The 25,691-nt window shown below is 36.1% G+C and overlaps 1 protein-coding gene across 1 annotated transcript in view; it reads left to right on the plus strand.

The window, feature by feature from the left end:
• LOC144434158 (polycystin-1-like protein 1) overlaps positions 1-25,691 on the plus strand; it is a 92,252-nt gene that overhangs the window by 44,348 nt on the left and 22,213 nt on the right. Inside the window, exons 15-41 of the mRNA XM_078122612.1 lie at positions 78-305; positions 1,974-2,093; positions 2,561-2,732; positions 3,489-3,734; positions 4,677-4,806; positions 5,525-5,728; positions 6,245-6,423; positions 7,226-7,462; positions 10,254-10,408; positions 11,774-11,905; positions 12,677-12,970; positions 13,552-13,623; positions 14,174-14,416; positions 14,766-15,041; positions 15,745-15,859; positions 16,155-16,302; positions 16,997-17,125; positions 18,153-18,383; positions 19,228-19,479; positions 20,174-20,284; positions 20,810-20,961; positions 21,469-21,569; positions 22,172-22,454; positions 22,773-22,925; positions 23,513-23,674; positions 24,175-24,391; positions 24,796-24,969. Of these exons, the coding sequence (XP_077978738.1) occupies positions 78-305; positions 1,974-2,093; positions 2,561-2,732; positions 3,489-3,734; positions 4,677-4,806; positions 5,525-5,728; positions 6,245-6,423; positions 7,226-7,462; positions 10,254-10,408; positions 11,774-11,905; positions 12,677-12,970; positions 13,552-13,623; positions 14,174-14,416; positions 14,766-15,041; positions 15,745-15,859; positions 16,155-16,302; positions 16,997-17,125; positions 18,153-18,383; positions 19,228-19,479; positions 20,174-20,284; positions 20,810-20,961; positions 21,469-21,569; positions 22,172-22,454; positions 22,773-22,925; positions 23,513-23,674; positions 24,175-24,391; positions 24,796-24,969 (4,916 nt within the window). The remainder of the gene's footprint in view (positions 1-77; positions 306-1,973; positions 2,094-2,560; positions 2,733-3,488; positions 3,735-4,676; positions 4,807-5,524; positions 5,729-6,244; positions 6,424-7,225; positions 7,463-10,253; positions 10,409-11,773; positions 11,906-12,676; positions 12,971-13,551; positions 13,624-14,173; positions 14,417-14,765; positions 15,042-15,744; positions 15,860-16,154; positions 16,303-16,996; positions 17,126-18,152; positions 18,384-19,227; positions 19,480-20,173; positions 20,285-20,809; positions 20,962-21,468; positions 21,570-22,171; positions 22,455-22,772; positions 22,926-23,512; positions 23,675-24,174; positions 24,392-24,795; positions 24,970-25,691) is intronic.

Genomic DNA, 25,691 nt, shown 5'->3' on the forward strand with positions numbered 1-25,691 from the left:
GGAATAATCAAGTACAAAAATGATGAGAATGTCACCTGACTAAGCTTTCTTTTAATACTGGCATTTTTTTTTTCCAGTGGGGAACTACACTCCATGTGTAACTGCTGTAAATCTCCTTGGAAATGCAACCTACTGTATGTTTGACCTGTTCCATGTACAGTTTGCCCCAGAAGGACTGACAACAGATCATAATAACTATGTCACAGTATTTGGTAATGACACTGTCATCCATGCCAGTCTAGTATCGGGTTCTAATGTGAAATTTGATTGGTCCATGGGGGATCAAACAAACTACATTGATGCAGGTTAGTATGCCCAACATGATTTGTCCCCCAGGTTAGTATGTTAGATGTGATTGGTCTGAACAGAGGTACATGATTTAGCAGAATGTCTTTGTGTTGACACTCTTTCTAGTTGTCAAGAAAAAAAGATTGTGGTAAATGTGATGTCATCACCCAAAATGGTCAAACACACGTCAAGTACAGTCGTATTTGTTTACAAAATTTCAAAGTTGAGTAAGGTACTGAGGTGCTCTTTTATCACCCAGTATTATATATTAGTTGACAGTAGTATACTAAAGGCAGAAATAAGTCTGACCGGACTTTTCCTTTAAGTTGATAGCAGTAATCAATACAAGTGTAGTAAAGGTAGAAATAAGTCTGACTGGACTCTTCCTTTAAGTTGATAGCAGTAATCAATACAAGTGTAGTAAAGGTAGAAATAAGTCTGACTAGACTTTTCCTTTAGTTGATAGCAGTAATCAATACAAGTGTACTAAAGACAGAAATAAGTCTGACTGGACTTTTCCTTTAAGTTGATATCAGTAATCAATACAAGTGTAGTAAAGGTAGAAATAAGTCTGACTAGACTTTTCCTTTAAGTTGATAGCAGTAATCAATACAAGTGTACTAAAGACAGAAATAAGTCTGACTGGACTTTTCCTTTAAGTTGATAGCAGTAATAAATACAAGTATACTAAAGGTAGAAATAAGTCTGACATGACTTTTCCTTTAAGTTGATAGCAGTAATCAATACAAGTGTAGTAAAGGTAGAAATAAGTCTGACTAGACTTTTCCTTTAAGTTGATAGCAGTAATCAATACAAGTGTACTAAAGACAGAAATAAGTCTGACTGGACTTTTCCTTTAAGTTGATAGCAGTAATAAATACAAGTATACTAAAGGTAGAAATAAGTCTGACTGGACTTTTCCTTTAAGTTGATAGCAGTAATCAATACATGTGTACTAAAGGCAGAAATAAGTCTGACTAGACTTTTCCTTTAAATTTATAGCAGTAATCAATACAAGTATACTAAAGGCAGAAATAAGTCTGACTAGACTTTTCCTTTAAGTTGATAGCAGTAATCAATACAAGTGTACTAAAGGCAGAAATAAGCGTGACAGGACTTTTCCTTTAAGTTGATAGCAGTAATCAATACAAGTGTACTAAAGGCAGAAATAAGTCTGACTGGACTTTTCCTTTAAGTTGATAGCAGTAATCAATACAAGTGTACTAAAGGCAGAAATAAGTCTGATTGGACTTTTCCTTTAAGTTGACAGCAGTAATCAATACAAGTGTAGTAAAGGTAGAAATAAGTCTAACTGGACTTTTCCTTTAAATTGATAGCAGTAATCAATACAAGTGTACTAAAGGCAGAAATAAGCGTGACAGGACTTTTCCTTCAAGTTGATAGCAGTAATCAATACAAGTGTACTAAAATCAGAAATGTCTGACTAGACTTTTCCTAGCAGCATACATTAATATTATTCTTTGATTTCAGCAATTTGTCATGTGATTCACCTGAAGTATATTCTTGAGATTTTATCTTTTAATCATAACTTTCAAAATTGTTAGACACAAGCAAGTCAACTTTGTTAAATTTTACAATATCCCAAATCTGTGCTACTATTGAAAATCATATTTTTCAAGCACAAGTATAATGCAATATTTTTGTTCAATGATTTCTTTTGATAGGAAGCAGTGTTAATCATCGCTATCTTAGCCCAGGACTGTATTTTGTCACTCTTCAAGCATATAATAAGGTGCAATATCTGTCAAAGCAAGTGGTTGTGTCTGTGCAAAGTCAAGTTCAAGGTAAGAAATTGCAATCATGTATAGTTACAGTCATGTGAAGTGAGATGCTGGACATTGCCGATGTGTGTGTTTTGGCTCTACACTCATAATTTGGATGACAGGTGGAGAACCAGTCTACACTTGTCCCAATAAACTACAGGATGAGAAATGACGTGATCATGTACATTGTATGTTACAGATTGATGAAAAGTTATCAAATCAGAACATATCAATGCCTACCTATTTCTAGAGTTACGGTATTTTCCTATTGAATATTGTTGGCAGAGTAACATTTGCACTTGTGATTTAATGATAATAATATTTATTTCTTATATAGCGCATTACATATAATGTGTAATCAGTTTCAAGTCATAACATATATAATTGTGTATTTGAAATGTATACAACTCATATTGCTGTTTATAGTCATAACATTTGCACTGTGTAGTTGGAGTGTGATTCCTAACCTCTGTGTTGGTACCTTTCAGGTATTCAAGTTAACGTAGAGAATCTGTTACAAGAGACGAATACCTTGATTACGTTTACTGTTGAGACTGTTAATGAAGCAGCAATCTTCTATGAGTGGGATATGGGAGATGGCAAGGGTACAACAACAACCACTATCAAACAAAGAACCTATGAATACACACAAGCAGGAACGTAAGTTACAATATGGTGTATTTCATGTCTGGAAGTCTCTATGCAACGTCATGAAGCAATTTCCCTGAATATCTAAGTCCATATGAAAAGTTACTCAGGTCTTTTTAAAGTAAGAAAAGAAATTTTAGGGTTCTTGTGTAAAAGGAAACAACTATCCTTTACTTTCCTGTTAGTATTTTGCAACCATAGTAGTTTATGAAATGATCTACTTTGAAGTATCATTTTGACTTCAATTTAAGAAATTGTGCAGTTTGGAAAAGACACTTCACTATTTGGCATCATTGATAACTTTTAGTTTTTCTAATCAGAAGTCTAAAAAGTATGCTGGTGATTGAGGCGCTTTCATAATTGTAACTCATTGTGAGGAGACTTTTAATTTTTGCATGTGATAAGATTTAGACTATCTTTCAGATTGTTATAAGGGTTGTCGGTGCCTGAGTGGTTAAACCACTTGCCTCTTACCACTGCGGCCGGGGTTCGAACCTATTCAGGGTTTGATTAAAATTTACCATGCTGTAAGTAAGAAGAGTGTCGTTCAGTTTGATTCTACCGAAAAAAATGCAGGTTTTCCCTGGGTGTTCAGGTTTCCTCCTGCATTAACACTCATGAACCCATGAGGGATGGCCCTCACAGGACTTCTTGGGAGATAAGTGTTTATGTGCTTAAAGAGCTATCCAGTATAAATAAATATTATTTATTATTAGAAATGAGTAAAATATTTCTGACATGTCATTATTTCTGATTTCTTTTCACTAGGTACTATGTGACGGTGAAAGCCAAGAATGACATTAGCAGTGTCACCTCTGCACCAATAGAAATGGAGGTTCAAACTGTGATTGCAGGTTTATCAATAATCAGCAATAACAACCCAACTCTGATTGGTCAACTGACTGACTTGTTTCCCATTGCACTTGCTGGCAGTGATATGTATTTTGAGTGGGATTTTGGTGATAATACTTCCCTTAGTACAACTATAAATGCCATAAACCACCAGTATCAGAAGTAAGTTGACTACAATATATTTTCGATTGTAAACCCCCCCCCCCCCCCATAATTGTTTGGTTCCGGTAACCCGACCCAACCGACTGCTGACCCTAAACTCTTTTTATGTAATTAAAAAAAGTATTGAAAATTGACATTATCATCTTGTGATCAAAATAACATTGCAGAATACAGTGTAGCACACAATATTGTCCGCATATTATATGGAAAGTGTGAACATATCGATGAGAAATCTCTATGTACTGGTACATTGACCTGTATGTTCATTGTAACAACCTGAATCAGACAAAAACAATAAATAAATAAAATAAACAAATTCCTTACATATCCACCCTCTTTTTGAAATTGGGCATTTTTGGAACCACACAATATTCAATATTTTTCTTTGGCCTCATCATATATAATAGAAAAAAAATTATTGAAATACTTGCTGATGTCAGATTAGGATTTCAATTTTTGGTTTGAAAAATAATTGTCTGGAAGAGCAAAATAAAAAGTTGGTCCTGAATAAAAGAATAATCCTGTGCAAGGGCTCTGTAATAGGCCATTCCAGACTGCAAACAGGAAATGAGAATACAGCGCCCTCACTCAAATTTGGGTATCGTCACCTCATTGTACTGTTTCTTACGTGCTTTGTCCCTTGGTATTCTGTAGAAGTGTCATTCAGGGATGTTTTTTGCATTGTTCACACATCGAGGAAAGAAGCAGTGCTCTTATGATTAACTGAGTAGCATATACCATGTATATCCTCAAGGTATACACACACAGACAGGAAGTAGAGCGCCACCATTGCAAATTTTGGAAAGGCCTATCCTCATGGCTCCACTGGTATATTAAAGACTAAATGGTGTTATTCATACTTTGAGCTTTAAATGGCTCAGGATTGAAACATGGCCCTTTAATGATCAGCACATGTTAAATGTAACATATTATTTTTTGCAGTCTTGGTGTGTACCATGTACATGTGTTTGTAAGTAATCTAGTGAGCAATGCCAGTGCTGATGCAGTGGTGTTTATCCTGGAAACCATGTGTAGACCACCAGAGCTTCAGATCTACAACACATTTCCACAGGTATGAATCCAAGATATTTAAGAGTATTCCTCAGTCACCTAAGGGGCTCTGTCACTACAAGTCACAGATGAGTATTTGCCAAACCCACATATCATTTAGTATTTTCCATCAGACCAAAGAAAAATGTAAGAGTAATTTATGAAAAAATGGGGAAAAATTTAAGTGTTTTGACTGTATTTCGAGCATTGCAGAAGTAAAGCCATAAATGCATGTTGTCATGACGTAAAATAAACAAAGGTATAAATCCTGTACTTTCTGTTTGTAGCAGCACATCTTGGCTTGTGTGTATTACATCATTTTACTAGTGTAATCTTATTTATATACAGCACCATCAAATCCATGTGATAATTATATATTATTCCTATCTTATTTCTGCCAAAAAAGAAAATATGAGTGACCTAAGGGGCCTTGTCTAGCGACTCGTAGTGACAAAACCCCCATAGGTCATGAATATTTTCTGTCTGAATGAAGAACAAATATTGGGGAATAATAGAATTATATTTCCTCCGACAAAATTCATGAAAAATTGGGGGGAAAATAGTGGCAATTTAGAACATTTTGACTTGCATTTCGACTGCTGCAGAACCATAGATGTAGACAGAAATTGTTGTGACATAGAATGACCAGGGTATCCATATTTTCTGTTCAAACACAATAACTTGGCTTGGTGCATGGTATCCTCAGACATGTTTATCTATTTCTTGTACTTGACTCACAGCACAAAAGAAATAATGATTTGAGAATAGAGGTAGACGTCATTATAGTGTGTGAAGTGACTGCAGTGACAACGTATAAATGGACAGTCTACAGAGATGGCCAGAAGGTGCAATTTGATGATGACAGTAGTACCACCCTGAATCAGAGAACTCTATTCATTCCCAGTAAGACATTGGATTATGGTACTTATACATTGAATCTGGAGGTATGTCAAAATTAAAGTCACTAATATTATCTATTGCAATCTCTTTGTAAAAGCCATCAGCCTGCAAACAGTGTATGCTTTTTCAGTGATTCTGCCTTCGCATGGAAATTTTGCAGATTTTATTGATTTTCAATTATTCTTGTTTTTGATTCGGAAGTGTAGTTAAAAGTGGCAGATACATTCCTTGCATTTTTACCTTCATAGAAAAAATTCTATGAAAACTAAATTTTAATTGTATTCTTTTTCATTCCATTGTGTTTTTAAACATGTAGCCTGAGCTTGTCCCAAGCCTTTCCTCTTCTCCCAGTAAAAACCAGTTTATTTCTAGTATGCAATCTTATCTATCATTCTACTTTTTAACTGAAGAGCAACAGTAGCTGTCTTCTCATACCATGACATTGGGATGGGTGGGTACGGCAGTGTAGTAACAATGTAAAGACTGAAAATCTGCACTTAGGTTTAAGACTTAGTATTTTCATTATATTTTCTAACATTTACTACATTCTCTTGTAACAGGTAAAGATGAATGGTACTATAGTATACTCCCGGGGAGAGACAACCATTGATATTGTACCTTCAGATCTGATTGCTATCATTGAAGGTGGTACTAGTCGACTCATTGGTAGCAATGAAAGTGTCACTTTAAATGCTGAAATGTCTTACGATCCTGACTTCATTGAAAATGAGGGTCTCAGGTGAGAATATTTATCTCTGCTATATACTCAGTGTTCTCCTTAGGAGTTTAACCAAAGCATCATTTGAATTTGAATTATTGAAGACAAATCTTAAAAACATTCATATTTGTCAATGTTATTGATAAAGTGGTTGTGTCTTAATTTTTATGGGTTTCTGGTGTGTCCTGTATTGTTTCATTTGGTGTTTTTAATCAAACCGTTGTGATTTTATGATGTGTTGTGCTTGGCAGTTTTTTATATATTTTTTCTCTGAATCATGTTTTTAAATTTTGCTATTTGTTATGTGCAGACCGTTGAGACAATTGTGTTGTGTAATGGTCTTAAACAATAAATTATCATCATTATTATTATTATCGTGGTACATTTGCAAATGAATAGGATGTTTTGTTATGTAAACAATTTTCTTTTGTTATGTAAATAACTCATTTGTTTACATACATTTCAAGTATGTTGGTTGAACAGCTTAAATTGTCCTTGGTAGAACACTGCTGTACTACATTGAACATCCAAGTAAATCATTTCCACACAGTGTGCCACGATCACTTGCAGCATTTATATCAAGTATAAGACTACAATTGCTGTGCCAAAGAATGGCCAGGGCATTAATCACATATTGTTTGTTCAAATATGTACAACTTGGCTTGGGAGTGGTATAATACTGCTTGCAATCTAGTAACTTATATAAGTTTACAAGACGAGGGAGAAGTATGTTTGTGTTGAATATTATACACTGTGTAATGAGATAAGTAAGACATAACGTATTTTGTTGAAACTAATGATATATCTGTACTTTTTTCTATAGCTACAACTGGACCTGCAATCTTTTGGACTCGCCGTCTTCATCCTGTTTTGATGACGTTGCCATGGCAGACATTGTGTCTCCCTTAGACACAAATTCCAGTGTCTTAACTTTCCAAAGTTCTCTGTTGAAACAAGATCCTCTGATATCATTTGTGTTTTGGTTGAAAGTCAGCAAAGAAGGCAGGGAGGATGTATATACCAGCCAAGTGTTGGAGATAGCAGCAGGACATCCGTTAGAGTAAGTCAAGTGTGTGATAGGATATGGTATGATGTAGTCAGGTGAAGAGGTGTCTGCAACTGAGATAAGTACTAGCTGTGGTCTCAAAACTGAAAAGTACTTATTATTGGATTTAGGCTAGGTTTAAAATTTTGATGTGAAAACAGTTGTCTGGCAGAGCTATAGAAGATGTTAGTCCAGAACAAAAAAGATTATTTGTACGTAGACATCATTGCTTCTTGAAAAAATACAAATGGAAGAACATGGAATTGAAACCCTATCTTTTACTGAATGCTTAAAGGTGATTCAAAATGCTCACATTCACTATCGCTAATTTGCTAGACGACATGTTTGTGAAATGCATTCTGGTTTTAAAACTTTTCAAAAGCGTCTGCAAACACCTTAAAATGACCCTTTTTCAGTCACTTCCCTTCGGATTTACTTCGAGAGTTTTCGGGTATTTCCGGTCCCACCTAGACCAAGGGATTTTATGACGTCATAAGGGGTATACGTTAGCACTAAGACTATGACGAGCGTAGTCACTAGGTGAATAAAACTCAACAGCATTGTGAAAAAATACATTGCTAGTGGTTGTAACAGACATCAGTAAACAAAAACTACACTCTACATGTCTTATTAACCAACATTTACCGATATTTACTCACATTTTCTCACTAATTGGCAGTGTCTGTGGGTATAAATGCTAAAATATTATCTCCCCATATTATGGCAAAATAAATCAAAACGGCTAGACTACAGTGTAGATATACATAAACACTTGTAATGTCGGTCGCGTGTTTCAATTTATTTATCTGATTTTTTTATTATTTGCCGAGGAGAAGCATTACAATATCTTCGACATGCATGGCGTCGACAGCATATTTTAGCCCACTATACTCACCGATGTCGCCTTTTGAACGGCGCATTTAGCAACAAAGTAAACATATTTATCTTGAATAAATAAACTAGCTATTAGATTGCCATATTATCAGCAATAAAATTGTAAAGAATTGAGGAAATTTCGTGAGTTTAGTGTTGTCATTTACATGACTTTAGCAACTGGTCTGGAAGAAAACTTGTATGGTTTCCCTTGTTGCGATATCACTTAATTTAATGCAACAAGCCTATTTAATATTCATTAGAAGAATTTTGTAACGAATCATGGTATTCGAAGTATACAGTTTAGGAAACCAACAAATCAAATATCGCGATGTGTTAATGATATTAAATATGATTGGACAATATTGACGTCGGCAATTAAGGTCGTGACCCCAACACATGGTTATGAAAGAAAGCCTGCAACTAGATACTTAGCCACGTCCGGTCCAATTTCTCAGGGTTTGTTTTGAAGTTAGAGACGTTATTTCTGTACAACTTGAAGAATTTTACAATATATCTGATTGATAAATATGGATTACATCAACACGTGGATAAATTTAACCCGACACGAATGTGCGCTGTGCTCTCCCGATTCCATACGTACATTGTACATACACTGCTTCAACTTTAATCGGCGGAACTATCCTAGTATAAGCTTACTGCCGCGGCCGCGGTGACTGCACAAAACTTGACAACACTACCCCTCTACCGATATATAATAATCACCTGTATACCGTGATAAAAACAAGCAATAATTCGAGTCCCCAACAAGTCGATGAGACCTCAGTACTTCTGTTCATTCCGATCCAAATGCGAGTATCTTAGGTTTTATATGGGTTTCAGACTCGGACTAGAGTATTACGCCCTAGACAATAATATATGTAAACTTGTGTTCACAAGCCAAACATGTGACAATACAAGACCACAACGAAAACTGTGAAAAATTTACAGGTCACTCTCATTTTATATATGGACAACAAAAATAGGTCGGTCACAGTTCCATTTACATGATGCAATGACTCGGAGCGTGCTTCCTTATGCTCCGAGCAACTTGAATCGAATCAATTAGTGTATTATGGGACCAACAAATATATTGTGGCACATGTCCCGATACACCTTCTTGAAGTTTCCCATTGGTATTCTAATAGCTAGTATATTTATTCGAGATGAAATATGTTTACGTTGTTGTTAAATGCACTGTTCAAAAGGCGACGCGAGTACGATTGGGCTAAAATATGCCGTCCTTGGCCCGGGGATGCCGTCAAAACGTCACGACGGTATCGTAATGCTTCTTATCGGCAAATAATAAAAAATCAGATAAATAAAAGTCAATGAATGTGAAACACGCGACATTACAAGTGTTTATAAATAACTAGTCGAGCCGTTTTGATTTATTTTGCCATAATATGGGGAGATAATATTTTAGCATTTATACCCACAGACACTGCCAATTAGTGAGAAAATGTGAGTAAATATCGGTAAATGTTGGTTAATAAGACATGTAGAGTGTAGTTTTTGTTTACTGATGTCTGTTACAACCACTAGCAATGTATTTTTTCACAATGCTGTTGAGTTTTATTCACCTAGTGACTACGCTCGTCATAGTCTTAGTGCTAATGTATACCCCTTATGACGTCATAAAATCCCTTGGTCTAGGTGGGACCGGAAATACCCGAAAACTCTCGAAGTAAATCCGAAGGGAAGTGACTGAAAAAGGGTCATTTTAAGGTGTTTGCAGACGCTTTTGAAAAGTTTTAAAACCAGAATGCATTTCACAAACATGTCGTCTAGCAAATTAGCGATAGTGAATGTGAGCATTTTGAATCACCTTTAAAATGAAGATTTGAGTCGTTTTTGTACTCAAGTATTTAGCAAATGACATTGTTATATGCCACCACTAACAAGATAATATCTTCTCTCTGTTACACATTAGATCTCTGATATACTTCGCCCAACCTGGTATGGCAATAAACTCCAACAATAAACTAACATTCATGGGTACATGTGGAGACTGTGAACAGTACAGTGTGGTGTATAGCTGGGAATTGTTTGTGGTGCTGGATGGCGTCACTACAAATACCTTACCAGGTAAGTACTGTAACCCCAGTCAGTAGAATGATTTTTTTGTCAAGACACTTGGCAGTGCATACAACTACGGAAAGCAAGCTATCACCAAACTAGTGTATACATAAACTAAAACTGTTGTTGTTGCATGTTTTAGGTTACATAGATATATGATAGTGGTGCCTTGGTTCTATGGATATATTCATCCTGTAATCAAGACAATGTAAATAAGGTTGAATGATCTACCATGCCTGAAAAACTTGCTATCTCAGAAACACCACCCTGTTGTGAGTGTAACTATAGAAACATCACCCTGTTGTGAGTGTAACTATAGGACCACTACCCTGTTGTGAGTGCAACTATAGAAATGCTACCCTGTTGTGAGTGCAACTATGGAAACACCACCCTATTGTGAGTGTAACTATAGGACCACCACCCTGTTGTGAGTGCAACTATAGAAATGCTACCCTGTTGTGAGTGTAACTATAGGACCACCACCCTGTTGTGAGTGTAACTATAGGACCACCACTCTGTTGTGAGTGTAACTATAGAAATGCTACCCTGTTGTGAGTTTAACTATAGAAACGCCACCCTGTTATGAGTGTAACTATAGAAACACCACCCTGTTGTGAGTGTAACTATAGGACCACCACCCTGTTGTGAGTGTAACTATAGGACCACCACTCTGTTGTGAGTGTAACTATAGAAATGCTACCCTGTTGTGAGTTTAACTATAGAAACGCCACCCTGTTATGAGTGTAACTATAGAAACACCACCCTGTTGTGAGTGTAACTATAGAAATGCTACCCTGTTGTGAGTTTAACTATAGAAACACTACCCTGTTGTGAGTGTAACTATAGGACCACCACCCTGTTGTGAGTGTAACTATAGGACCACCACTCTGTTATGAGTGTAACTATAGAAATGCTACCCTGTTGTGAGTGTAACTATAGAAACACCACCCTGTTGTGAGTGTAACTATAGGACCACCACCCTGTTGTGAGTGTAACTATAGAAACGCCACTCTGTTGTGAGTGTAACTATAGAAACGCCACCCTGTTGTGAGTAACTATAGAAACACCACCTTATTGTGATTGTAACTATAGAAATACCACCCTACTGTGTGTGTAATTTACACAAAGTAAGTTGATATCTGATATCAACATGTAGCTCAGAGACTTGCCATATTACTCACTATCACAGGCTGCCTTATTATCAAGCCTAATAGGCTATCAGAATATACTGTGATAATGATACTTTAGGCCAAAAAATGTGTATTATAATTGTATTCTCCTGATAGTGGTATATATAACTAAAATCAAATTCATTGTGTCTTTTACAGTTTAAGAAATTCTAGTGTTACTGACAGGTAATATGTTATATTTCAGCATCGTACCGTTGTGTGGCAGCTGATGGATCAGACTATGCCCAGTTCCTACTTGCCAATGGGACACAAAGTAACTCAGTTGTGGATACAACTACACTACCAGAGGGCCAGCACACTATATCAAATGAAATAGGTACAGTAAACTTTTTAAAGAGATACCGCCTATCAAAGGTGTGGAAATGAATTTGTGAAACTGTTCTTGATGAGAAGATATTCATATTTTGAATAGTGAAATTCTAAATTGTCTACGTCACACAAGGAATGGACATGTATGACACAAATGACATTGAAATTATTGATATTAACTCGAGTGCACACTCAGTGTATTACCGTTTTTATGAACACATGCACTTGCTGCCACACTTGGCTATATGATCAGTCTTACAGTGCTTCTAATCGAAGTATAAACGACATATTGATACATTACTGAACTTGCCCTGATGCATTGACGTAGATGGTAGTCACAACATTGCCTACTCAGTGGCAGAATTGAATAATAGTTTACTTTGATAATGCCACCGAATGAATTCTCAATATTCATTGTTGCAAATAAACCCTGTCTATTGGTAGATATCATCATGGCTAGATTTATAAAGTGATGTATGAGACAACAAACCTTGGTAAATGTAAGAGGCGCCAAATTTGAAATTTGTTACGATGAAGTTATCAGTATAAATGATGCACACAATTGCAGCACATCTTTGATCTGACCCTACTAAATTTTTTACAAAGACACAGACCTATTTCGGTATTGAGTCATTATGTTGCAGGAGTTTGTCGTTCATACTATGATTGGAATCACTGTAAATAATAATATTATGATTAACAACTGTTGATTACTCCATAAAAATGTTAGAAAAGTGAATTAAGAATGTAACCCATTTGTTATGGTTTCCATCAACAGATAGCAATCCTGGATACAATGTTGGATCAGAGCTAGAATCAAGTGACCTGTTCTCCAACCAGATACAGGAATATGGTGGCCCAGTAGAGACAGACGACGGAGATGGAGGTGGTGATCCATTCTATGACTACATAGGAGAGTACGGTTTTGAAGATACCAACAGCGATGTACCCATTGACGAGGACACTCTGGTTGAAGGGGAGACAGATGGAAGAGACCCTGCCACTGGTACTGGTGACACTGGATGGGATTATGGAAGTGATGGATTGACAGAAGGTGGCACTGGTGATGAAGGTGAGGTATTTTGTCAAAATATACAGGAGAAATGAAGATGTCTTCAATTTGGTGTTTCACTCATGAGACATGATGTTTTTTTTACACCCACACTCACACAGACAACTTAAAATACAAAATAAACAATTATTAGAAGTGCCGTACACAGAGTGGGGATGTAGAAGTAGACAAGTTAACATGTTGATTATCCGTTGGAAAGCAAACAATTGAAGACATTACAATCATCTAGTCAATGTGTGACATTTCAACAGAAACCTGTTTTTATTGCACTGTGAAAGAATAGCAATGCTTATCACTTTTCAACGTGATTGGAGCAGCTGTGTGTGTTATGTCTCTGTTATTGTTAGTCTACATTAATAGGCCTTTCCAAAATTTGCCATGGTGGCACTCTCTACTTCCTGTCTGTGTGTACCTTGGGGGTATACATGGTATATGTTACTTAGTTAATCACAGAGCACCAGCAGTTTCCTCGATGTCTGAACAATACGAAAATCATCCCTGATATACATTTCTACTGAATACCAAGGATATTCATTTCTTTTACTCATGAAAACTACTTTGACTTGTTTTGCTATATTCAGGAGGTAATGGGGATGTATTAGAAGAAGGGGAAGGCACTGGTCGAGGTACAGGAAGTGGAACTAATACTGATGGTAAGATAAATCAATGCAATTTACAACTACAACATTGTGAATCAACATAGTGTAAACATTGGAAGTCCCAAAACAGCACTGGCTGCAAGTTCATGGAACTCTTTAAGTAAACTAGTTTTCAGAGACACCCTACTGAGACTATGATTAGTGTCCATTTAATACCTTATCACTGTTGTATCAACATGTTGTGACAATAGTTTTAGTTTGTGACTATCTTAGAAAACTGAAGGCTCAACAACCAGGGTAATGCAAGTCTCAAACCATTGCTGTTATTGTGTTTAAGAAAAGGCCAGCCCAATCTCGGTTCAAATCAAGAAGAAAATGGATGGGTCACCTGCAATATTTATGAATAGAGAACAAAATGGTCTCTCAATCTATCCAGACTGACATTGTATGAAATTCTGTGATGATGACGTCACACATTTCTGTGACTTTATACTCTTCAAACATGACATTGACATCTTGTATCAGTGAAGATATATACAACCAGAACTTGCAGTAACATTTAAATCTGTTAAAAGTAGAAATTGATTTTCAAATTGTCTTTCAGATGGCACTGAAGGCAGTGAGAACACTGATGATGACGGAAATGATGGTGGAGGTGATCAAGTCAGAGATGAAGACCTATCACCATTAATGCTAGAAGAGCACATTGTCAGTAAAACTTTACAACCTGTCATCATATTAGATTCTCAAACTAGTACGGGAGTCAATGGTAAATCCTTGGTTATCAATGACGGTGTACTTGATGAAGGAAGATCCTATGCCGTGGCCCTTACTCTAACAAGTTCCAGTAAGTGTCTTCTTGTTGTTGTTGTTGTATTAAATTTAGCTTCAACAGGTCAAAAGCCTGCTTTTATAGGACTGACAGAAAAGAAAGGTTAAAAAGCACAGTAATTTAATAATGTGCACACATGTACACACATGCGCTTGTGCGCACGCACACACACACACACACACACACACACACACACACACACACACACACACACACACACACACACACACACACACACACACACACACACACACACACACACACTGATCCACCACTACTGATCGATCCACACAATGTTTCAGCTGAATGTAACTTTCCTGAGGCATTGGTAAACATCTTGTAAGCCCATGCTTATACATTGTAGATGGCAAAGTTGAAAGACAGGGTCTATCCAACTATTATTTCACTGTCAACACTGGTCCAATGTGGGGACAGTGCACTGTGTCACCTGACCACGGTGTAGAGATGGACACTCAGTTTACAATCACATGTCCAGAGTGGATCGATGATGATCTACCATTGGTCTATGAAATCAGCTACAGTATAGGACAAGACACTACAGAAGAATTACTGTACTATGGAATGAAGACTATTATTACCTTTCAGCTACCTGCGGGTGATGAAAATGACAACTCTAATGGTCAGTATTGTCTTCAAATTATTAACTTTAAACTTATGTGTTTTCTTGAAAGGGTCTGAATAAGTGTAAAGCTAGTTGGATATTAATGAAGCTAAAAATCGTCAAGTTTTGTTGTTACTGTACATGTTACAAAGAGAGCTCAAATCCATTCTCAGTTAAAATTTTAAGAAGAAAAAAAACGTGCCACTGTACAAATGTTCAAAATAGAAGGTGAAAATGATATTTTAGAATCCAAGCTGGCCAACATACCATACTTTGGGAAAATACAACCCATAACACCAAAGTAGCATTTTCTGTATGTGCCACAATTGTTTATAGCATCCATCATTATCAAGTACAACCCATAACACCAAAGTAAAGTGTTTTCTGTATTTACCACAATTGCTTATAGCATCCATATCAAGTATAAAAGTATACTCTTTCATTTGCTAATTGACCACATTAGAAAGGCCACTTGCTAGGCTTGTAAATAAACTGATTGAAACAGTATACTTTTACACTAGATATGAATGCTATAAACAATTGTAGCACATAGAGAAAGTACTTTACAGTAGTGTTTAATACTCATTGTAAAAGTCAGTCTCTTTGAAAACAAGACAATGGACCCCAAAGTACTTTTAATATATCAAGAGGACCAGGAACAAGTTTTTGTACAACAAAGTTTGCAGAAATTGTAAGAATGTCTATTTATGTTTGTTTTCAGCATACTTACATATAGCCATTGTGGATAACCGTGGAGGCAAAACAAAAGTGTGTTCAATAGCTGTACAGGTGACACCTAAACAGCTGACTGGGTCTACATCAGCTGAACATATCCTGTAAGTAAACATGTATTATGAATAAGAAAAGATATCCATTGGATTCATGAAGGAAGGAAGGAAGGAATTGATGGATGGATTGTTGAGTGAGCGAGCAAGTGTACGTGCATGTGTGCGTGCGTGCATAGACAATAGATCTATTGTCTATGGTGCATGCGTGAGTGAGTGAGTGAGTGACTGTGAGTGAGAATGAGTGAGTGAATGAATGGATGGTTGAACGCATGTTTTTAATCCCAATTTAAATAGTTTGTAACTGATATTTCTACATGTGACTTTGTTTTTGTTTCACACACAGACATGGTTATGTTGTTGGTAGTGAAAGTCAACTTTCCATTTACATGCAGAATGGTGATGATCAAAGTGTACAGTTGTATGTCAGAATGATATCATCTATGATTAACAGACTAAATCCACTGGATTCAAAACATGTCAATTTCACACAGGTCAGTCTTCATATCTATTGCTATTTCTATTTCTGAACCTATCAGTAATACTCACTCAACCTGAATCAATGACATTGATCGATTTGCATGATGTTGTTTGTGTTTCCATCCTTTCATTGGCCTATTCCATATAATGTCCACTCAATGACACTTTGATATATCTACAGGATTTCAATGCATATGTGTTGCAGTGATTCCATTCTTTCATTGGCCTACTCATTTCATGTCTACCCAATGACACTTTAATACCACCTACAGGATATTGTCAAGTGTCCATGGTTTCATTCACCTACCCAGTGTAGTGTTATACACTTAATGACACTTTTTGATATATCTAAAAGATTTCACTGCATGCATGTTGTCAGTGTTTTTATCCATTCATTGACACATTTATTACTCAATGACATTGTCATATATATCTGTAGGATTTTACATTATGAGTGTTGTCAGTGTTTCTATCCTTTGATTGACATGTTCACATAAGAATGTCTACTCAATGACAATTTGATATATCTACAAGATTTCATTACGTGCATATTGCAAGTGTTTATATCCATTCATTGGCCAACTCATATAAAGTCTACTCAGTGACATGTTGATATGTCTGAAGGCCAAGTATGTTGTCAGTGTTTCCATCATTTCATTGGCCTATTCATGTAATTTCCACTCAATGACACTTTGTTACTATCTACAGGATTTGAGGATTAGACAGGAGATAAGATTTGCCTTGCTACAAGCTATTGACTTCCTATCAATAAGGGACGCTAGTGATGTCCTCCAGTATGCCATGATACTATCCACAATAACAGCATCACCTTCTGAGGTATGTACACTTATACAGAAATTAGCCACTGTTTTGACCTTCAACATATAAACAGTGTTCACAGTGTCACTCAATATTGGTTTCTGGCCAAAACACAATGTCAAGTGCTGTAGGGTTTCTTTACAAGATTCTGAAGTTGAGCTACTGAGGTGCTATTTTATTACCCATGGCAAACTCATTGATAGTAGTAATACAGGTGTACTAAAACAAAGTAAGTCTGACTGGAAGTTTCTTTAATGGGTCATGCAAGGCATGTGATAGAACATTTTCTGGTTATGATACTGTCAATATTGCCAATGCTGCATTCAGAGGTTGGGCGTCTCTTCCAAACTAAGATCATCAAAGCCAATATTATAGGCACATAAAGATCTTTATAATGATGTTTTGCTATGATAGTTAAATGATTAGAGGGGCTGACTCATAATCTGTGTTCTACTGGTTTGATCCTCACCACTTTAGATTGTACCAGGGACGGACTCGACTAGTTGCAAGACAACTAATTTTCTTCTCCTTTCCCACATTGTGTAGAATAGTTCATGTTTCAGTGTTACTGTAAATTTATCTTAAATATATCTCTTGAATAAATCAATTAATTAATTAATTAATTAACTAACTACCTTTAGTTTCTGATTGGCAAAACTCCTTCTGGATTAGTTATAATCACCATAGTGCTCAACTAAACCTAACTGTATAAATGGGGACCTGGTAGGACAGAAATGGTGATGTGAAGGATTTTGGTCGTGTTTGCTTAAATGGCAGCTCAGCTTTCCAGTCTGTCAAAAAAGTATAAAAGGTTCTATAAATGATACAAAATGCACTGCTTTTCAGCCAATATTTTAGTTGTAGGTAGGTAAAATGTGCATCCTTGTTACAGCTGTGGAATAGAATTAGCTGTTATCTGAATAATGTTATATCAGTGGTGGACACTTGAAACATGGCTTTAAAGATGTAATACCTGCACTATGTGATGTACAGAGTATTTGGAAGTACAACATCTAATGATTGTGTTTTGATTTTGATATTTCAGCTATCGGTGAAAGCGATGTTACTTGCTGCAGAACTAGTAGAGAAGATGGCTGAAGTACTACTATCCATTGCTGATATTCCCAAAGAGACTTGTGAGAGTATACTTAATCCGATAGCTGTCATCACTTCTAATCTTCTGAAAGCATCTGATGGCAGCTATGCTGTTGTACCCCTTAGGAAGAAAGAAACCATTGTTGTCACTACTATTGGTGCTACTGAAAAATTACTCCAGGTAACTAACTTAGTAACTACCAGTGGTTAACATCAAATATGTTCCTTCAGAGCTAGCAGATTTGAAAACTGTATGCCAATTTGAATTTGTTTTACCAGCTAGTACTCATTTTACAAGGATCTTTTATTTTTGAAATTGAAATTGAAGTTGAAATTTATTTCCCACAAAATAATGTATGAATAAAAAGTAAAACATTAACATAAAAAAAGAAAACGGTTTAAGGTTGTGGGTGAGAGACTAGAAAATAGTTTTGAGAAAACTAATTGAGCCTAGCCGCTTGATTTCAAAAGTGTCAATTGCATATCATACTGAACAGGGGTCAAATCTGAAAACTGTATGGTTATTTTAACTTGTTTATCATCAAACTTTTACAAAGATTTTTTATCTTCAGACCATGTAGGAAAAATTTGAAACACCTTTTAGCAATTTCAATCTGTTTCAATGCAAGTGTGGAATAGTGGTCACATATACTTGACTATACAAAACAGCTTTATGCTAGGGGGTCCAACCCTATCCCTAATCCCAACTCCCTAGCTTCAAGATAAATACCAATATGCATCTTTTGTAAAGTCAGTCCACAATGTACTTACCTCTGTTCCCCAGTACATTTGACACTATTTTTGACAAGTAATGAAATGATTTTGTTAGTATGGCTATGTTCAGATCTGATAACAATGCATGTGATGATTTCCTAGACTGAGATTCGTTACTGTGTACAACTCCTGTAATTTCTTGTGACTAGTTAGTTTAGCAATAATAGAGAACTAACAGTGATGAGTTTTTCATTCTCATGATATTCATGATGTATGTGTGGTAAAAATCCACCCTTCTTTCTTTTTTCTAGTCCCACCAAAAAATGCAAGCCATTGATGAAACAGCATTGGAAATAGACACTGAAATGATGGACGTTTACAGTGCCACATTCAGCCAACTCTCATCTGTGTGTGTTACCAAGGGAGATGCCCAGTTTCAGTTTCCAAGCAACATGAATGAAGTGTTGACACATCTCGAAGGTGGTGTAATGAAGAATTGTTATGGTGTCAAGTTATTGGCTTTTAATGACAACCCATACACATGGAGTCCATCATCTTCTAAGGTACTGCATTCACTTTCCACATGTCAGTGGTTTGATTTATGTACCATTGTGTTTTTGCTTACTAGCCTACTAGGGACCCTGGTAACAGAAAGTGGAAAATGGTAAAAGTGGCATGGTGTTCTATGCAATTTGTTTTGGGAACATTGGTATAATGACTGGGGGGGGGGGGGGGGGGGGGGGGGGGGGGGGGGGGGGCTTAACCCTGTAACTTTTACCTACTTACTACGTATAGCAAAAACACTGTGTACTTGATCAAAGTTGACTTGTCTTCTATATGTAATGGGAAATATTAACAGTTTGTACATATGTGCAAGTATATGTTTGTGTTCAACTATCTGTCTGTATTGGATCTCCAAGACCCGATTGTCCACTAGTCAATAACCAACTCAACGTAGTTGTGGCTCTGTCTTTGTTTTTATTTCATTCAGAGTGTATTTCTGACTCCTTCTAAGTGTATCTTGTGTGGTTTGGTCCAAAATTATCTACATGTCAATAGAAAACAATTGTAGAAATCTATATTTAATTTATAGGATGAATTTATATGGTCGATTCTTGTCTTTAAAATATTATCACACAAATAGTAGCAGTGCAGTGAGGAAAGTATATATTAAAGTCTGTACAAAAGTTAGTAGAAATTGTCAATTTGTATGTTTATTTACTTGCGATGTTTTACACTTTCTATACAACACATCAGGTTGCTACGGATGTATCTTCATTTGAAGTACTCAGTTGTGATGGAGGCAATTTGACAATAAAGGATCTGAGAGAACCAATCAACATACAGTTACCAAGGACTCCTGAGGAGGTAAGGACACATAATACATTTGTTAAGGTGGTCTTTGTAACCTTGTAGCCATGTGGGTATATATAGACGCAATCCAAGTATGTGGTAGAAAGTAGCTTGCATTGATAGCTTTATGACTGTGTTGGTAGGGTGCCCTCTAGTGGTGGTGTCAAAATAATGACAACTGAGTTTTCTTGTGAGTCATCATATATTACGGGATGCTGGACACAATTCAACTGTGTGAAGAAATTTATTGGAAGTGGCTATGATTTTACCTGTCAAGCATGAAATACTGTATTAAAGAAAAAATGACAAAAATACTGGCAATTCTGAATGCTTTGACTCATATTTTAATACGGCTGAACCAGTGACATAGATTGGATTGTCATGATGTCGAATGACCAGGGGATAAATTCTGTATTTTCTGTTTGAATTAACACACACAACTTGGCCTGCATGTGGTTTATGTCATGCCTATAATAATTTTGTCATGTCTGTTTGGGACACTTTCACTTGATTGATACATTCTTTGTCTGTCATTTTCAGCATATTGTACTCCATAATTTCACCTTTGATAAAGAACATGTCAACTATCATGAATTTAATGTAAGTGTAACAAACATGGAGCAGTCGTTTCATCTCATCATTGAACTCTTACCAGTCGAAGAGAGAGGCTTTCCTATCAAGTTGATTATGAGGTAAGTTACAGCCATTAAAGGATGAGCATGCAGTTTGGTTTAGACGAGATATAAAGTTCTGTGAGACTGGCCACAAGTTTTTATATTACAGCCTTTATAGGATGAGCATGTAGTTTGGGTTAGATGAAATATCACAGACTGGTTACAAGGTTTTATGTTACAGCCTTAACAAGATGAGCATGTAGTTTGGTTGCAATGAAATATCATGTTCAGTCAATGTGAAACTGTCCACAAGATTAACAACAGTCAGTGCTTCCAAACTGTCTGCTCTGTATTTGGTTATAGGATGTAAATGGTAGTGGCATGCACCTGCTAATATTACAATAGACATATAGTAGACCTGGTATATTGTACATGTTTAACGTTCAAATATCCAACTTTACACCAACCATACAAACCACACACACTGAAATGCTTTGAGATTGCTGAGAGATCAGTCTCTGTACTGTGATACATCTGGTGTTATTCTTGGAAATCGTTATCTAACTTTCAATCTCCATTGTACAGGTATGAGGAACTGCCAACTCCATACGACTACATGTTTGAGAGACTATTTGATGAGAATGTCAATATAATGAAGGTGTACTTCCCTGCTGGTTATTTTAATAGTAAGTATTTAGTACAAACTTGTAGTCAAAACTTTTCTTGTTTCATTACTTTCCACAATGTATGATTATTGGGTAATGGTCAAAGAATGAAAAATAATATACTTCACTTATCTCAGACTGTGTACTTTTATAAATTCACCCTTAGTTTTAAATCATGAAATATTCTACTTTTTAAGTCTTTTATTTTTAAAAATGGTTAACTTAACTTGTTACTGATCTTATCTCAATATCTGTAAAGTTAAACAATGTGAATTTTTCGATGCCACTCACATTGTAAAATGAAGTCATGAAGTTCAGTGTTAAGTAGCCACAGTAAAGTATGTGTCATACTGTGTGTTTTAGCAGCAATTAGACAGAGTTACAAGAACTTCTGATTTTAATGCCATGTCAGTTTATCATACTATTCACAAGATCTGAGCTGACCATAGTCCAGAGGCTATCTATTGGGTTTGAATCTGAAAATCTCTTTTTGGGTAAAGAAATCTTCAGATTCGAATATCAAACTCAATGGATAGCATCTAGACTGAGCTGACCATTGACAGAGTCTTTTTAGAATTGCATTTTTATTTGGGAAAAAATAACTCTTTATTTGCATTTGACAGATACGGGTACTTATTACCTTGGTGTAATGGATGGAGAGTTCGGTGAGTTTAAATACCGACCAGATTCAGTGACTGTACGGGATTACACAATCAAACAATGGTGGGGTGAATGTCTGTATTGGAGTCCATCCACTGTCAGCTGGTTATCAGATGGCTGTCAAACTATGGAGAGTTCTACCTATGACAGCACACACTGTAAATGTAATCACTTGACTAACTTTGGAGGAGGATTCTTCAATGCTCCACAGGAATTCAGTCTGACTGAAATTAGTCAGTTTGAAAGGTTTGTACCATTAAGAGTTTTTACTAAAAAAAAGAAAAAAAAAGTAAGCAACAGTATGAAAAGTATGTCCAGAATGTACATTTCTTGATTTGCAAACAGCTTAGTTTAAACTATGTTTCCTAAAATCAATTTGTAAAATATTCTCTGTCTTGATCAAGATTTAAATATTTATGATAAAGAATAATTTGTTAGCCCGATGATGTTCTGTGAAGTGGGCATAAGCGCGTGTGAAAAAACGTACAGAAATGAGTTTTGTAGAGGCCACAAAGTTGTCTTTCTGACCAATCGTAATAATATTCTGATATTGTTTGATTACAGAGAAACACAGAATGCCGTCACCTATTCCTTTGTCATCGTTCTGTTCAGTGTCTATATCATCTTGTTCTTCTACTGTTACTTTGCTGACATCCATGATGAGAAGAAGAGAGGTGTTATCTATCTCCAAGACAACCAACCATCGGATCAACAATGGTAAGGACAATCGGAAGGGTTAGATCTATACTTTACATGCTAGGCAGATTTGTAAAATCTATTCCTCAACCAAAACTAATCACGTGGGTTTGTTTGTACTCTACAAGGTTTGTGCACAGTAAACACATATTGTGAATATCAATGTACCTGTGTGAAGCATATGATAACTTTAACCAGAAGAGTGTTTAAACTGTGGAATCAAACTTTTGGGAAACATCAGTCCTATTATTAGTATTATTCAAACTTTATTGCACGATACAGTGATCTCATTACAAAAACACAGATACAATGCAACAATACAGACATTTAAAAAGTACGTATAAAGGATAGAAATAATTAAGTTGAACACTTTAAAATAGATGAAATTTATATATTGGCTTCATATTGAGTTTCACAATAGATACATTTGTACATGTGTTTCATCAGCCCCATTCATTTAGGGATTGGTCATATCTTGTGGCCTGAGATCGTGCAGTAGATATATCAATGAGTGCAACAATTGGCTCTGACATGAACAGTTTAGGATAAAATGTCAAATGAAACAAAGATGTGATGACAGTCTAAAACAAGTCTTTTCTACCCTACAGCTATGAAGTGACTGTTGAGACTGGATTTCGAATGGATGCTGGTACTTCAGCTAAGGTCAGCATAGTATTACATGGTGATATGGGACGGTCTGAGACCAGAGAATTGACTGCTGAAAATAAACCACTATTTGAACGCAACTCCAGGGATAGGTTTGTTATAAGGTAAATACAACATAATGAAAGTTACATTGACCATAGGCTTAGCTGTCAGGTTTGTGGAACATTTTATGTGTCTTTCTTGTATATTAGCAGTGGTAATGGTAATTGAAAGTGGATTGCTTTCAAGTTTACCATTTGCACACATTTTGATAATAGTAGGCTAAGTGAACCCTATATATACCCCAGTGGCACAGAAACATCATTTGAATCATATAATCACATAAACTGGCTCAAAAATATTATTTTATATGCAAACATGTAAAAATAGTGAAGAACTTAGCAAGACCAAATCACTGAGTGAACGGATATCGATAAGAGCGCCACTTGCTTATTTGGGCACAGTGTGCCAGGGCGTGATACAGAAAATTATTGCTCGGGTTTGATGCACATGCTGTGCATTGAATTGTATTTGAAGCAATACTGGGTGTATGATAACAATGTGGAATATATAGCGAACCATTATCCGTGTTTTAATACACTACAATGCAATACTTACTCTGTAGTGTTCCTGAAAGTTTGGGTACAGTTTACAAGATCCATGTATGGCACAACAATGCTGGTGTATCTCCTAGTTGGTTTCTGAGTAGGATGGCGGTACGAGATCTCATCACGGGACAGAAATGGTACTTCATTTGTGAGAAATGGTTTGCTGTTGAAGAAGATGATGGCAAAGTGGAGAGAGATCTGTATTCACGAGAGCATGGTGTTGGCTTTCAGAAGGTAAAAGTTGGTTTAAACATGTCTAGAAAGAAGCTGTGAAATTTCATCCCGTGTAAAACCCCCCTTCCCCTCTCCTCCCCAAAAAATTGTTGAGAAAAGAGCAAAATACTGCAAAATAGTTAGAATGTAGCAGAAATATGCAGATGGAAATATCTCAAGAATCAGGTATACTAAGAAAGATTCCCAAACATGCACACCCAAAGGTAGAATAATAGAGGGTTAGATTATGGGTACATAAAGAAAATGCATTGTCGATGTTTATTATGCATGCACCGTTGCATTCTAATATCTTATGCACTTGCATTCATATTCAAACTTGAGTTACAGGGCTTGGTTGTCAGTGGCAACGTTGTAGTATGACATAAATAGATGTTTAATAATTTGGTTTGTCTTTTCTCCAACAGGTGTTGTTTGCCAAAGGTTCCCAGTATTTTGCTGACTACCATTTATGGAGTTCTATCTTCACTAGACCTGCCCACAGTAGATTTAGTAAAGTACAGAGATTGACTTGCTGTTTGGCTATACTCTTGACGTTCATGTGTATCAATGCTGTATGGTATCATTTTAACGATCGACCGGTAAGACATAGTCTTTGCACTTTGAACTCTCGTATCATTTTAAGGATTGACCGGTAAGACAGTCTGTGCTAAAGTTTGGTCGTCAGATTTGGCAAATAATCTGGGACTAACTAATTCAGCTATAGTTTTCTATAGATTTCCATTGGTCTATTAAATAACACAAGACCACCGTATGAATTTAATTACAATGTTTAGTACATTATGTGCCTTGGAGTACTCCTAATTTTGAGCTCAGGTATCATTTCAACTATCGACTAGTAAGACGTAGTCTTTGCACACATTGCAGTGCATGTTTTTGCTATTAAGGTCTGGGAACCCAGATGACGGAGGATGGAAATCTGGTAAAATTTGCAAAAGATTTCAAAACCATGTACCATAGTTTTGGTGGGGAACCCCAGTAAAATGCTTGACAAACGGATGTAGATTTTACCTACTTACCACCCTTTAACAAAAACATTGGTAGGGAACCCTGGTAAAATTTCTGAGGAACTCAGATAGATGTGACCTGCTTATAGTTATACTACCCTTAACAACAAAAACACAGCATCGTCATAATTCAACCTAAAATTGAATAAATTCTATTCTTTCCGTTAAAATCACCCAGTACACAGGAGGAGGTTGATTATTATTCATCTATGGTTTATATAAATTAGTATTATTCTTGAATTCATAATGATATTAATTATTTGGCTATTTGTTTGCCACTTTTTATATCGACTGCA

The sequence above is a fragment of the Glandiceps talaboti genome, chromosome 4 (genome assembly GCF_964340395.1).
Source record: "Glandiceps talaboti chromosome 4, keGlaTala1.1, whole genome shotgun sequence".
Taxonomy (NCBI): domain Eukaryota; kingdom Metazoa; phylum Hemichordata; class Enteropneusta; family Spengelidae; genus Glandiceps; species Glandiceps talaboti.